Source organism: Myxocyprinus asiaticus, chromosome 50 (genome assembly GCF_019703515.2).
Source record: "Myxocyprinus asiaticus isolate MX2 ecotype Aquarium Trade chromosome 50, UBuf_Myxa_2, whole genome shotgun sequence".
NCBI classification, from domain to species: Eukaryota; Metazoa; Chordata; class Actinopteri; order Cypriniformes; family Catostomidae; genus Myxocyprinus; species Myxocyprinus asiaticus.
Window position 1 is genome coordinate 17,545,287 of NC_059393.1, and position 15,133 is coordinate 17,560,419.

At 38.4% G+C, this 15,133-nt stretch overlaps 1 protein-coding gene across 3 annotated transcripts in view; it reads left to right on the forward strand.

The window, feature by feature from the left end:
* The first annotated feature begins 6,073 nt into the window (after positions 1-6,073).
* Positions 6,074-15,133, forward strand: part of LOC127438927 (dual specificity protein phosphatase CDC14AB-like) — a 58,048-nt gene continuing 48,988 nt past the window's right edge. For 2 of the 3 annotated variants that reach the window (XM_051694832.1, XM_051694833.1), the window contains exons 1-4: positions 6,074-6,760; positions 7,114-7,204; positions 8,933-9,008; positions 13,096-13,188. In XM_051694832.1, coding sequence (XP_051550792.1) covers positions 6,664-6,760; positions 7,114-7,204; positions 8,933-9,008; positions 13,096-13,188 — 357 coding nt within the window. In that variant the 5' untranslated portion in view covers positions 6,074-6,663. The remainder of the gene's footprint in view (positions 6,761-7,113; positions 7,205-8,932; positions 9,009-13,095; positions 13,189-15,133) is intronic. The other variant, XM_051694831.1, reaches the window with a different exon arrangement.

Consider the following 15,133-nt stretch of genomic DNA (forward strand, 5'->3'; position numbering starts at 1 on the left):
TATCCACAAAGGTGACATCATATAAGAGTGTTTAAAGTGACCTACTTTGACATGCTATTCAGTATATGTTACAGATATCACATAAAAAGTTACACAAACATTATACAGATACATACATACAAATATATAAGTAATTTTCAAAGAACTGTCATTAGCACTAATTGTTATTAAACTCTAACAGCATGCTGCTTTTTAATAACATTTTTAAAGGACTTTGTAATACAAATTATATTGCATATTGCAACAGGACGGATAATGCACTATAATTGCTGAAGCATGTAACACCATGGTGATAAATCTATTTCAAACAGGCCATATCAATCTGAGTATCCAAATACTTAGTGATTTGTGATAGCATGACATTTTATGCACTACAGGTACACGAGTCCACTTTATGCTTTTAAGAGCCCTCAAAAAATTAGACTCTGCTAAAACACCTACTATAACATGATTTTGCGATTTATATGTTGCTTCTAAAATATATATATATTTTGCCAGAATACAGGGTTCTTTTGAATGGCTATCAATGTGAAAGATGCTTTTTTTCTCTCAAGCATGGTGTAGTTATGGCATCTACAAACAGGGGCGAATTTGACCAATCAAATTTTACTCATAATGGACCCCTAACGCTAACCCTTCACATTACCGTTTATTTAGAAGTGTAAAGCTATTAAACCTTTTGCAAAAGTTTTCTATTTTTCATTATTTTTATATATATTTAACTTTAAACATTATTCTTTGTTTATATTACCCTGACATGAAATTAAAAACTAGTCTGCTGCTGTGATGAGGTTTCAATACAACTGCTAAGTGACAGTAAATTTGGTGTCTTTCTCCCGGCTCTCTCTATTTTTTCCTCTATTTGACAGTCATGGAACACTTTCAATTATTTTATTTATTTATTTATTGCTGTTGCAGCAAATGGAAATGCAAAAATAATATTTGCCGTAGTCTCCCATTTACCGCTATAGAAGTTTACGGTCACATCTAAAAGGTAACCGTATGGTTAAATTAAAGCTTGGTGAGAGCCGCATGAGACATTCACACACTGTGTTTATTTGGAGTCCTGCAGTAACCCTATACTTACCCCTACCCCCAAACCTAACCTTAACCCACCACTAAATCTAACCCTAAACCTAACCTTAGTAACAGTGAATGAGACTCTTACGAGACTTAAGTCCCAGGTATACTTCATTTTTGTGCGCTCCAGATCGGATTGCTACCGGTCAAACGCCTTGCCTTTCATTTCTTCTGATTGCGAGTGAATATGAACGCGTTCGACGCATGCGCACTACGACTGCTTTGCAATACTCTTTTTGTACAGTCAACGGCAGGCGCTTGTGCCAACGATGTGCACAGACAAGGACTGTACACTTGTTGAAAATATCTGGGCCACACAGCGACTTTGCTTCACGCAAACGTATTTGCGTAATGCATACTGTGCGCAAAACAATCAACAATGTGGATAACCAAAGTATACTTTGGCCTTTAAGGCCCAGGGATACTTCTTTATTTTTGCGTTCTAGATCAGATCACGCCTGGTCAACTGCGTTGCCTTTCAAAGTATACTCTGTTGACCATGAGCGAATATAAACGCGTTAAACGCATGCGCACTACAACTCCTTTGAGATACTCTTTTAATTCAGTCAACTGCAGTCGCATGCGCCTACGATGCGCACAGACATGGACTGTCCGCCTGTCGAGAAAATCAGGGCGGACTGATGATGAAATTTGCGTCACGCATACTGTGCGCGGAGCGATCACCAACACGGACAACTGAAGTATACTTTGGCCTTTAGGCTTTTGGGATGTTACCTTCTAGACACCACACTTGTTTACCACACTTGTTTACTTCCATATTTCAAACCGGGAAATGTAAAAAGGGACCTTAAGGCCTAAAGACATAATTCAGAAAGTTTTTTCCTCATGCTGAGCCTCAATGTTTTCCAGGCCTACCACAGACTGTAAAAGTGGTTATTGTCAACCTGATACAGAGTTCCTTCCTGTTACACACAAAATAAGAATAGGCCCAGGTACACTTCGTTTTTGCGTGTTCTGGATCGCTTAAAGCCTGGCTGATAGTGTTGCCCTTATGAGTATACTCTTCTGACCATGAGCAAATATGAATGCATGCACACTAAAGGCCAAAGTATACTTAGGGTGTGCGCGTTGCGGATCACTCCGCGCAAAGTATGTGTGACGCAAACTGTGTCTAAATCCGCCTAGATTTTCTTGACTCGTGCGCGCGGTCCTCGGCTGTGCGCATCGTCTGCGCATGCGCTGGCCATTGACTGAAAATTATGTCACGCATACTGTGCTCAGAGCGATCAGCAACGCGAAAGCGCCAAGTATACTTTGGCCTTTAAGTAGCACTGCAAGGAACTGCTGATACCCAGTTCAGATCTTGTAAGATTTGAACTGGCAGGCTGATTACTTATTCTGGTAAAAGTTAGGATTATGTTGAATAAAGTTAATCCTGGATTAGCATGAAAGTGATCTGTTTAGATGTCTAGTTAAAGATGGACAAAATTTGCATATCAGAAGGCAGAATGAGTGCTATTGGAAAACAGCGCTTTTTTTTCAATCTAGTTTGGCGACTAGATAATAGAACACATGATCTAGGACACTTCTAGTAAAGCGTGACAATGGCTGACCTCAAAGTACACAGTGAAAACACTCATCTTTTAATTTTCACTTGACAGCCCACTAGCATACTCACTGCCTACATGAAACCTTTCATTCACTTGTTTGCTTCTTCTCCCCTAGATTTTCCATGATGTCAGAGCTCCACAGCATTGGCTTTATTTGTCAGCTTGTGTACCTGTACAGCTTCTGCACAAAAAGAATGGCTAACATGCTCTAAAAAGCTCAGATATACTATATGTGACATGATGACACTGGAAGATATAAACTAAAACATTCTGCACAACCTGGATCGTTGTCCCAAGAAACGGCACGTTAGTGCCAATTGTTCGGAAAAGTAACATGAGCGAGCTTGAAAGTCACACCTTGCCAGGACTGTAACGCGAGCCCCATGTAAGGAAACCTGAGCAGTGTCACATGAACCAGATCCTCTCTGTTTTGTTCCACTGGCACACTCTGTCCACACTGTACAAGCTGTCGTAGCGTATTGTCCAAAATAGATTTGGTGCTCTGAATGGTGGAGTAGGTTTCCAGGAGTCGGCCGTTCCACAGGGCAACAGGGAGCTGTGGGTCCCACCAAACCCAGTTCTGTTATACCTCCATGAAGGCATGTCAGACGCTGCATCCTGGAGATCCCAGGAGAATAGGGAATGGAGCCAGTCAGCCCAAGCTGTGCACAAGGTCTGGATCTCCTTGATTGGAGGTAAGATGGACTTTCTTTGAAGCTCAACATTGCTGATATAAAATAGATAGATAGACATTCAGACAGGCAGACAGACTGTTGATTCCTGTAGCCGAGGGTCAGAAAGTTCTGTGTTGTTTACTCATTTGCAGATCATTCAAATCCTATGCATAATGCACCAAAACATCCTGCTTGCTGGGTTCGCATTGTTTGCTTCCTCAGTGCCTCAATACAATATACAAGATCAGACTGAGCTATCATTAATGGACCCATATTACTAATCTCCTTCATGATGTCCATCTGTTCAATGTGAAGTATTTACTGTAAAACCCATTGTGTGACTAGTCTCATGTGTGATCTCTCCAGCTGTTGTTGTGAATGAGGGTGACCGAATAAAAACAGTCTGGTGCGGGTGAAGGATATTTGATCTTACCATTACAGATTGTCTGGCTACTCTTGTGTTTGGGTTCTCAGATGATGTCACGAGCAACAAGACAAAGAAAATGCATTCAGAGAACCTAAAATGTCTAAAAATCTGTTTAGTTTCTTGAATTGGTCTCTGCAGTTTAAATATTAGAACATTTTGTCTATACATAAAAACAGCCAGCCAGCCAGATAGATAGATAGATAGACAGACAGATAGAGTCACTGAGACAAACAGACAGATATTCATTCAACAGATAGACAGACAGATAGTCATTCAGACAGACAGATAGAGTCATTCCGACAGACAGACAGTCATTCAGGCAGGCAGACAGACAAACAGATGATAGATAGATAGATAGATAGATAGTCCTTCAGACAGACAGGCATTCATTCAGACAGACAGACAGATAGTCATACAGACAGACAGTTACATGTAGATAGACAGACAGACAGATAGATAGATAGATAGTCCTTCAGACAGACAGATAGTCATTCATTCAGACAGACAGATAGTCATACAGACAGACAGTTACATGTAGATAGATAGTCATTCATTCAGACACAGACAGATAGTCATTCAGACAGACAGACAGATAGTCCTTCAGACAGACAGTTACAGATAGATAGATAGATAGATAGTCCTTCAGACAGACAGATAGTCATACAGACAGACAGTTACATGTAGATAGATAGTCATTCATTCAGACAGACAGACAGATAGTCATTCAGACAGACAGACAGATAGTCCTTCAGACAGACAGTTACAGATAGATAGATAGATAGTCCTTCAGACAGACAGACAGACAGTCATTCATTCAGACAGATAGATAGTCCTTCAGACAGACAGACAGTCAGACAGACAGTTACATGTAGATAGATAGATAGTCATTCATTCAGACAGACAGACAGTCATTCAGACAGACAAACAGATGATAGATAGATAGACAGATAGTCCTTCAGACAGACAGACAGACAGATAGTCATACAGACAGACGGTTACAGATAGATAGATGGTCCTTCAGACAGACAGACAGTCAGACAGACAGTTACATGTAGATAGATAGATAGTCATTCATTCAGACAGACAGATAGATAGTCCTTCAGACAGACAGACAGTCAGACAGACAGTTACATGTAGATAGATAGATAGTCATTCATTCAGACAGACAGACAGATATTCATTCAGACAGACATTCAGGCAGACAGACAAACAGATAGATAGATAGATAGTTAGACAGATAGATATATACAGTATAGTCATTCATTCAGACAGACAGACAGATAGTCATTCAGACAGACAGACAGTCATTCAGGCAGACAGACAGTCATTCAGGCAGACAGACAGATGATAGAAAGATAGATAGATATTTAGATAGATAGATAGATAGATAGTCCTTCAGACAGACAGACAGACAGTCAGATAGTCATACAGACAGACAGTTACAGATAGATAGATAGATAGTCCTTCAGACAGACAGACAGAGTCATTCATTCAGACAGATAGATAGTCCTTCAAACAGACAGACAGACAGTCATTCATTCAGACAGATAGATAGTCCTTCAGACAGACAGACAGTTACATGTAGATAGATAGATAGTAATTCAGACAGACTGACAGTCATTCAGGCAGACAGACAAACAGATGATAGATAGATAGATAGATCTTCATACAGACAGACGGTTACAGATAGATAGATAGATAGTCCTTCAGACAGACAGACAAACAGATAGATAGTTAGACAGATAGATATATATAGTCCTTCAGACAGACAGACAGATAGTCATACAGACAGATAGATGTACAGTTACATGTAGATAGATAGATAGATAGTCATTCATACAGACAGACAGATAGTCCTTCAGACAGACAGACAGATAGTCATACAGACAGACAGTTACAGATAGATAGATAGATAGATAGAAAGATAGTCCTTCAGATAGACAGACAGACAGTTACATGTAGATAGATAGATAGTAATTCATTCAGACAGACAGTCATTCAGGCAGACAGACAAACAGATGATAGATAGATAGATAGATAGATAGATAGTCCTTCAGACAGACAGACAGACAGATAGTCATACAGACAGACAGTTACATGTAGATAGATAGATAGATAGATAGACATACAGACAATTAGATAGATACATAAACAAACAAACAAATAGACAGACAGACAGACCTCAAATAGATTGAATTACAACGCGGATCCCGAGCTTTGACTCAAGAGTTAAACGTCTTCCTGTTCTCTGATTGGTCGTTTGAGGGTTAACCCGAGTAACATCCATCCATACTGCTGATTGGACAACTGAGAGCACATGACGTCCCTTTAAGATATTTCTTGACCGTCTGCGACCATGGCACGAGAAAAAATTCCACCTAATGACCAGGGCAGAGTTACAATATCGCAGTTCGCGTCTCATATCTACCCAGTTTGAAGTGAAAACAGATTTATTACTCGACGATATTGGCGTCTCTTATAAGGGAATAATCTCCGGTGTTGATAATTCAGGCACTTTTACGCGGGACATGGCAAACGAGTTGGGATGTCGAAATGACGCACCTTGAGTTATTTTAACAGATTGGGAAGTTTCATTTGTTATTTATTTCCTTCTGGACTACTTCTTGGCAATCGTCTTGCATGCACAGTCAACCAAATCAATAACAAGTGACTTCGCTGAGCAGAAAGCTAATATCAGTGTATATTTACGCGTGGGGGAATGCCACAAGTCTTTTAAGTGCCTTGTTTAAACATCTCCAGGGGCTTTTTGTTTTTTTTTTAAACTACTCGGAATATTTGCGCCATCGGTTAAGAGAGAAGTTGTATCCGTAGAGAGGAAACTGATTTTCATACCAGCAATAGTTTGTTCTTCTTTTCTGTAAAATAGCTGCGCCAGACTTGCTCTCCGTCGATGACTCTCGACAACGTGAAACATTCCGCGATACTCACGACTTTATTTAAAATGGCAGACGAGTATGATTTGATAGGCGCCTCTGAATGCATAAAAGGTGAGTTGAAATTGATGGGCACCTTCTGTTTGAATACATTTGATTCAGTGAGTCAATGAATTGATTTGATTCAGTGAGTCAAAATAATTGTGTCGCCTCAGACTGAAATAAACTTCGACCATCAAATCTGGGCAGAAAACTTAATTTCTTTCAAATTAAGCATTCAAAATAAAATGTAATGTTAAAATTGTAATAAAGTTAATGGTTTTTCACTGTAAAAGTTGCGGTTGGATAACTTCTGTGTTCTGGTTGAAGCCTACAATAAAATCTCACCTCTTAAAGAGCCTTTAATAGCTGTTTTATAACTGTTCCAGCTTGTTTAATTGACCATATTTGTTTTTCACTCTCCTCAGATCGACTCTATTTTGCCACCCTACGAAGCAAGCCGAAAAGCACCGCGAACACTCATTACTTCAGCACGGATGAGGAGTTTGTTTACGAAAAGTGAGTTTTCCCTCCCTCAGTTTTCCCTCCTAAAAGCCTCAGCAGGCGGGAAAGCGTTCCAACGTCTGTTACGTAACGCTTTAATCGAATGTTTCCTCCAGTGAAAGTGCTACAATGTTGCATTTGTTTATCTCCAAAGTTCCATAATGGACCTGTGAATAGTTTTTGAATTTCCTGCTGAAAGAATAATAAGTTTCAAACACTTGTTTGACGCCTTCCGAAGATGTCTTGACCCTTGTTCATCAATTTAAAAAAAAGTTACTCCGAGGTCCTTTGAGGACAAAAATGTTCGCGTTAAAACACAGCCATAATAATATTATATATTAATATTATTTTCCACTTTCATTGAGTACAATTTTTTTTTTTTTAATCCAACATCAGTCCTGATCATAACGACCAAATATTCATTTTCAGGATTTTAACCCTTTAAATGCCATATTTATATAATGCCACTTTTTTTTTTTAATGAAAAAAAAAAAAATAAATAAATAAATAAATAAATAATTTTCCATGTACTAAATGCTAAGGGACATTTTTTTGTATTTCATATGTCAATGATTAGCAACAACATTGATTTTGATGCATTATTTTTTTTGTGACGTCAGATTTAAAAAAAAAACAAACAAAAAAAAAAAACTCAGGACTTAGAGGACGAAAATGTTAAAAAACTGCCATAAAAATATTGTTAATATAATTTTCCACTTTCACTGATTTTCCTGATCATAACTACCAAATAATCATTCATTTTCAGGATTTTAACCCTTTAAATGCCAGTATGTTTACATAATGCAACTGTTGTTTCTTACACACACACAAATTTCAGTACACACATACAAAACACACGCTGACATCCATACCAACACACCCACTCAATTTTAGCGGCGTCATTTATTCAGTTGACCTGTACTGCTCTCTAATACATCAAACAGAAAATAGGAAAAAAGCATGTATTTGCTCCATAGGCTAAACATGAGAAAAATGGTGCCATCTGGTGGAAAATATTAAAAATGTAAATTTTGAAGCCAGGACTCTGGTATGAAAGCATTATATCATAGAATTCATGATTTTATGCTTTAATGGCACTGGGATGAAATATTGCACTTTTAATGGGGACATTTTTGTCCTTAAGGCCCTGAGTGTAACTGTTTTGTGTACACAGTATATTATAGATGTATTATAGAAACTGAAGTTGAAATATCAAAATTCCCCCGAAAATACACACCTTTGGCTAAATTTATTCCGTTGGCATTAACAGCCAAAATTATTGAAAAAGACAAAAATGTCAGAAAGTCGCACAAGGGTTAAGAGGCCCCCTGGGCCCCAGCCTCTTCGAAGGGCACCTCTTATCGCAATTGAGAGCGATAATGTACAAATATTGAGCAAGTACATTGCAAATATGTGAAATGAAGTAGCAAAGCTGCTTTTGGGGGAATAAACACGTCATGTGCCTTGTACATTTCTAAAGCGGCAATGTACCACAACTACATCATAAAAGTTTGAATAAAGATTTCAAGAAGGCACTGAGTGGCCTGGAGCTGGTAACATTATTTTATATTGCTGCAATAGAAACTGACACACATTAAACAAACCACTGTTCGTCTGTCTATATCAATTTTATTTTATCCGTTGTGGCTTGTTTCCAGGTTTTGGCCCACTGCGGCCACCAGGTAAACTTGGAAATGGATTTTCTTTTAATTAAATTTAATGGGGTTTTTCTCTCTCTTTTAGCTTTTATGCAGATTTTGGGCCCCTCAACCTTGCTATGCTGTACAGATACTGCTGTAAGCTCAACAAAAAGCTTAAGGTGAGTCGAACACCTGCCTGATTTGTTAAATCCCTCCTGAAAAATGTGCATTATGTAGGTACAGCAATTAAACACGATGAGGAATTTGCGCACACAAATGTGTGACTGCATCGAAGATATTTTGGGCAGTTGAATCACGCTGTCATTTCCTTTGTTTGTAATGTGGGATGGTAACTTAAACTTAATGACACCGCAATGAACTTCAGCTAGAGCTAGAAAAAGTTTTGTTCAGCCCTCACTTTTAAGGCGTAGTTCACCCATTGAAAAGTCTGTCATTGTATGACTATGATGGGAACAGAGGGAGATGTTAGACATAATGTGACAAATCACATCAGACACCATTATTTTTCATTGCAGTTTTCTTTTAGTGTTCGCAGTGTACCGAGAAACTGAATTACATTATTCACCATTCTTGATATCTTGGGCCAGATCTTTTTCTTCTATCATAATCCAATGTTGGAAATTGAAGTGACTTTGTGCCTTTTATCCAGTGAGACTTCATTGGCAGCCACCAGCATTGGGCTCCGCATGTGGTTCAAGCGTGTCCTAAGGATTTATGTTGGAGGATTAGATGTCCGTCTGATCTGCACACATCAGTTGGGAAGAGGGGGAGGGTCTTTGGATTTGTCACATCTGTTTACAGGGGACTATTTGGTTAGGAATGGATAACAGTAGGTAGAAGAATCCTGGATATACCACAATTGTTTACCTTCTGTGAAGATACACTACTCCTTCCAAAACCTTGTGAGCTGCCTTGCAGTCTACTGCGTACATGGATAGCTGCCTTCTCAGGCCATGTCCTCGCAAATGTTTTCATTTGAAAATGCATTGATTTTGCTATGTTTACGTCTGAAATGGAGTTTTCCACCACTGAAAATGGAGAATTTCGAAAGTGATTTCTAGTACCGCATACTTTGGAAAATTACGACGTTAGGAATCTTGAGGCCACGTCCACACTAATCCGTTTTTGTTTGTTCAGTTTCCAAACATCGTTTTCCAGATTAAGTGGGGTGGACAATTTTTATTGGACACAATATTTGTGTATGCTACCTAGTTTTTTTTTTTTAATGAAGTCAAGTGTTGTCATTAGTGTAGCAAAATGCTAATGACTAATTTAACTGTTAGAATCAATTGCAAATCACTGTTCTAGTTTCAACATTTCTCTTGATTTGTCCGCCAACTTTGAGTTCGCAACTCTGAACTCAATGCAATGCATTCTCTAATTGCCTTTTCCGAGAAGGACAAATGTGATGCTGCCATAGATTTTGGCCAAAAGAAGGAATCTAAGTGGCTGTTCACACCGAATGCGTTCTTGCATCCGTCTGCACTTTTTAAATTGTTTTTCTATGTAAACATGGGCTTTGGCTATTGTGCCGTATCTTCTTTTAGAGTCTCGCGTAAGAGCGCTGCCTTTTATTAGATGTCGTGTCAAGTTAAAAAGAACTTAAACTTTTAAAAATACGTGCCGAGACACCTGCGTTCTGTTCTGTTTGTTGCACCACGTCAAGCACGTTTTTAGCGTAACAACGGACATGGTCTGAACAGCCCCTTACTATGCTGCCTACCTTTTGGAACAGCCCTGTGCGTCAGGATCGTGTCTATAATGCTGTCTCGGTAGGCTGCTCACCAGGTGTTGGAACAGAGCTAATATGTTCTATTGTTCTAACAAAGTACAGAAATGTAGTAGTAGATTTATCAAACTTTTAAGACCATAAAATGGCTAACTCAAAACAACTCCAACTTTAGTTTCCAATTAACCTAAATTGAGAGGTCAGCCAAGACGACCAGACCCAAAGCACACAAGACTCTAAGTTTATTGTGTCCATGCACTGATTCATTCTGCAATATTTCCGTTTTCTTCAGCTGTGAGCATCTACTGTATATGGGTTTACCAGAAAGGGATCAAAAAAATAATCAACCCCTTTTTTCATCCCTGTGTTCTGTGTTTTAAAGCTGGCAAGGTGTAGTTCTCTCATGTGTTCATGTTTTGGAATATTTAAGGTAAAGTCATGAATGATTTTTCATGTGTTTCCCTCCTGTTTTAACCACTGTCTTCATGTCCACACCCATCCAACCACATGCGAATGTCCCTGCCTGTTTTGCCATTTACAAGTTGTTGCCATAGGGATGGCATTTATTTTATTTTTTATTTTTTTAATATCCTCACCGGTTTGGGCATGCATGTTTGGTTGTACACTGGAGGAAACTTAAAAGCAAAAGCTAAGAAGGGATGTTTGGTAGGATCTGTTTGTAAGCTGCGGTTAAGGCAGTTCTTGGTGGATGCAACACAACTGCATTGGTTTGCAAGTCTGATTCAGATCAGATCTGCTTTCTTGCATTGCTGAACGGAGCTTATGCCATCTCAAGTTGGTGTTTTTTGAAGCACAATCAAAAAAAAACTGTCAGTTTTGAGGTTTGTGGTAAGCTGTTCTGATTTGGTTAATTTTGACAGCTCATTCTTCCCCTCACTAGCATAACTAGCATAACTACCTCCTGCATGTGGATGCTGCCATTTTTGCTTTTTTGTGATTTTATTAATTTACCAAATTAAGCTCGTTCTGCTTATCGGTTTACTCTGGAAATAAAAAAAAAAGGTGTCACCCCGTTACTTTGTTGGCTCAGTAAAAAGAGAAGGCACTGAGACCGTTCTAGTGAAAATATCTTTGTTTACCAAACTAGCATTGTTGCTCAGTTGTTGGTGGCCAATTTCCATCCTAAAAAGTTGCATCCAGACAGGGTCAATAAGAAAATGTAATATCTCAGTGCTACCAAGTTCTTAGCCCAGAGAGCTTTGAAATATTTATTTCCTCAGGTCTGTCTATTTCTGTAGTTTCTTTGGGGGCAGATTGTATGTGGATGAGTTTGAATCTCAGCAATTTGTTGTGCCAGTAGTTTGATTTTATGTTTGACGTCATCACACCCCAGCTAAATTTTGACTGCACCATGTGGAGTGACATAGTAACAGATTTTTTTGAGGGCTTCAGCTCGGATCCAATACAGTTACTGTTATTCAGAAGCTTTGACATTGTTGTCGGGATTCTTATAACCTATTTCCCAAACATCTAACCTGTCATGTTAACTGTAAATGGGTTTGAAGTGACTTGACTGAGATGTTTAATCAAAAGAAATAGTTATGATTGCCCTTTTTTTTTTTTTTTGGCAGTTTTGTTGCTTTTTCATTAAAATGCTTTTTAATTATTTTTTTTTAAATCCAATTTAATATTTGATGCAATTTTAGTTTTGTTTTTGTTTGTGACATTCTATTGAAAATCAAGTTTAGTGATTCATGCAATTTGCAAAATTTGTTTCATTTTTTTTTAATGCTATTTAAGTGCAAACCAAGCTTAATTATTGATAGAATTTTTACAAAGACAAAATTAATATGTAGTTTTAACAAATACTACATTTTAACGATGTGCAGTTTTATCCAAAAGCAAAATTAACGATTGGAGTTTTTGTTTATGTAAGGTAAACCAAGTTTGAACTATTAATGTAATTATGCTATTTTAGCCAAAACCAAGTTTAACGATTGTAATTTTAGTTAACGCAAACCAAACTTTAATGATTTGTGCAATTTTTATGCAATATGCTGTTTGAGTGCAAACCAAGTTTAACGATTGAGAATTTTTTTTTTGGGGTTAATGTTGTTTGAATGAATACCAAGTTTTAACTATGCATGCTATTATGCAATCTTTCATGCTGTTTTCTTGCAAATGTTGTTGTTTTTATTTGTTTATATATATTTGCACACAAACCAAGTTTAATGATTTGATTTTCATATTGGTTTTTGTTCAAATTATATTTAATGAATACCGGAAATCAAGTTGAACTATATACAATTTTTGCATCTTTTGTTAATGCTATTTTAGCGCAAACAAAGCTTAGCGACTGATGCAAGTTTCGTTATGGTAAATTATTTGAACGGAAACAGTTTAAAAGCTTAAAGCAATTTTTCATTTGCTATTTCTATGCAATATGCTATTTTAACGAGAACCAAATTTAATGAAGCACTTACATTTAATTGCGTATTTGTAGTGTTTTCTGTCCTTTGCTTGCAATGTAATACATTTTATGTCTCTCTTTCCAGTCTTTTACACTGACCAGAAAGAGGATTGTGCACTACACCAGCTTTGACCAGCGCAAAAGGGCTAACGCCGCTGTGCTCATCGGTGCCTATGCTGTGAGTATCCTGTCCCCTCTTGTTAGTCACTTCTGTTTCTCTTTCCGTCTTTGTCACTGGAAAACCATATCAATTACTTTTGCTGGCCTTGAAGAATCGCACCCAGGGCGGAATCTGTCAAGGCCCTGCAAATGATCAGCTCAGCTGTGTTTTTCCATGCGTCAGCATCAAAACCAACAATCCTCCCACTCCCCGTCCACATTTGCTGGCGTCAGGGACGTGTCACATCAACATCTTCATATATGTGGCATGTTTGTGTGCATGCTTTGTCAGACAAAGTCTTCTCAGATGTCTACCAGCATCCTCATTCCAGCCTCCCCCTCAGGGAGAGCAAAAGTCTGATGACAGACTGGTACATCCCCACGATGTGGCAGCACAATTTTGTACTTGACTGGCTCATATGCCAGTGTGTCCCATTCCACTACATTTAAAAGAGGTTGGGAAACGCTGATCTAACCAGCCTTCACTAAAATGTTGCTCACTTTAATGTGAGCGATGCCAGCTTGCCTCCTGATTGTGCTTTTGGACGTCTCTAGGCTTCCACTTCCTGGCACTTTACAGGCTGGGCAGATTTATTGCTCGGATGGCACTGTTGGCATGCCATGCCGTGTAAAAGGCCCTTGTGCCTGCTGTAATGTGGGTAAGTGTAACATTCTGATAAACCATTTCTTCAAATGACTGCCCACTTTCTGAGATGTTTAAGGCACAAATGTTTTGGCATGGCACCAATTTTTTTCATAATGTTCATGACCTGGTCTGTAAATATTTTAATCCTTTTTGAAAACATGCAAATCTTTTCACTTTGTTTGTGCAGACCTGTGGTCTCATTGACGGCCACTGTCACTCACAATGAAATAAGCTCTGTGAAAAAATCTGCTGTCCTCAAATATTAATGAGTCTTAAATGGAAACACAGAGAGGTAGTGGTATATGAGATGCTTCTCCGATGTCCTTCAAAGAAGCCATTGTTCATGTGTTTCTGCCAAATGCACACTTTGTGCATGTGAGTCCCACTCTAAAATGTACAGGAGAGATCCAGGTTTGAATTGAAATATTAGGGAACTGAAAGTGGCAGTGGTGCCATTCAATATCAGGATCCTTTTTTGCTTGATCCTGGACCACTTATTGTTTTTCTGCATTCATCTGATGTTCCCTTGCTTTTCTTTGGATGAGGGCCATGCATGATTATAATCTGTCTTTTTGCATAATCTGATTCTGGTGTGCTGTGATGCAATGGCTTTGTGCCACCATAAATCCTTATATTGGATGTTTGTAACTGAGGTTCATCACCTCACCACTTTATTTTTTGTTCCCCACTCATAAGCTAAATCGGTTTCCTACTAAATTCATATAGTCAATACAACAAACAATCTAACTATGCAATGTCATAATCATCCAATCAATGAGGCGTTGATTCGGCGTTCATCCATCGTTGTCGAAGACCTTGACATCTCATTCATTCGATGACCGGGCTCTGTATGTCCAAAGATAAAGGACCGCTCTGAAGGATTTGTAAAAAAATCATTACAAGAACTTGCTTTTAAGAGTAATTTGTTCTCAAATTGGACTAAAGTGGTCATGCTGTTTTGCACTGCAGCAAAAACGCAGCATTTTTGTATACATCAGTACTGTTTTGCAATTGTTTTTCAATGCAAACACACGCTAGCCAGACGTCTTTGAACGTTTTGCACCTTTTTGGCACCTTTTTCAATAAGCCTTGTCAAATTAAAAAGAACTTTTTAAATGTTTTAAAAACTTGTCTCGAGACGCAGACCCATTCTATCCGTTGTGCTGTGTGTAGCTTTTTCCGCTCAAAACGCATTTGGTCTGAATGACCCCTTACTCTAGAATCCTAACCATGACGGTTTCATTTAGAAAGTAGAACTTGTGGCATCTTAAGTATTTCGTGTTCAATACAAGTTGAGCTCAAACGATAACATTCATAG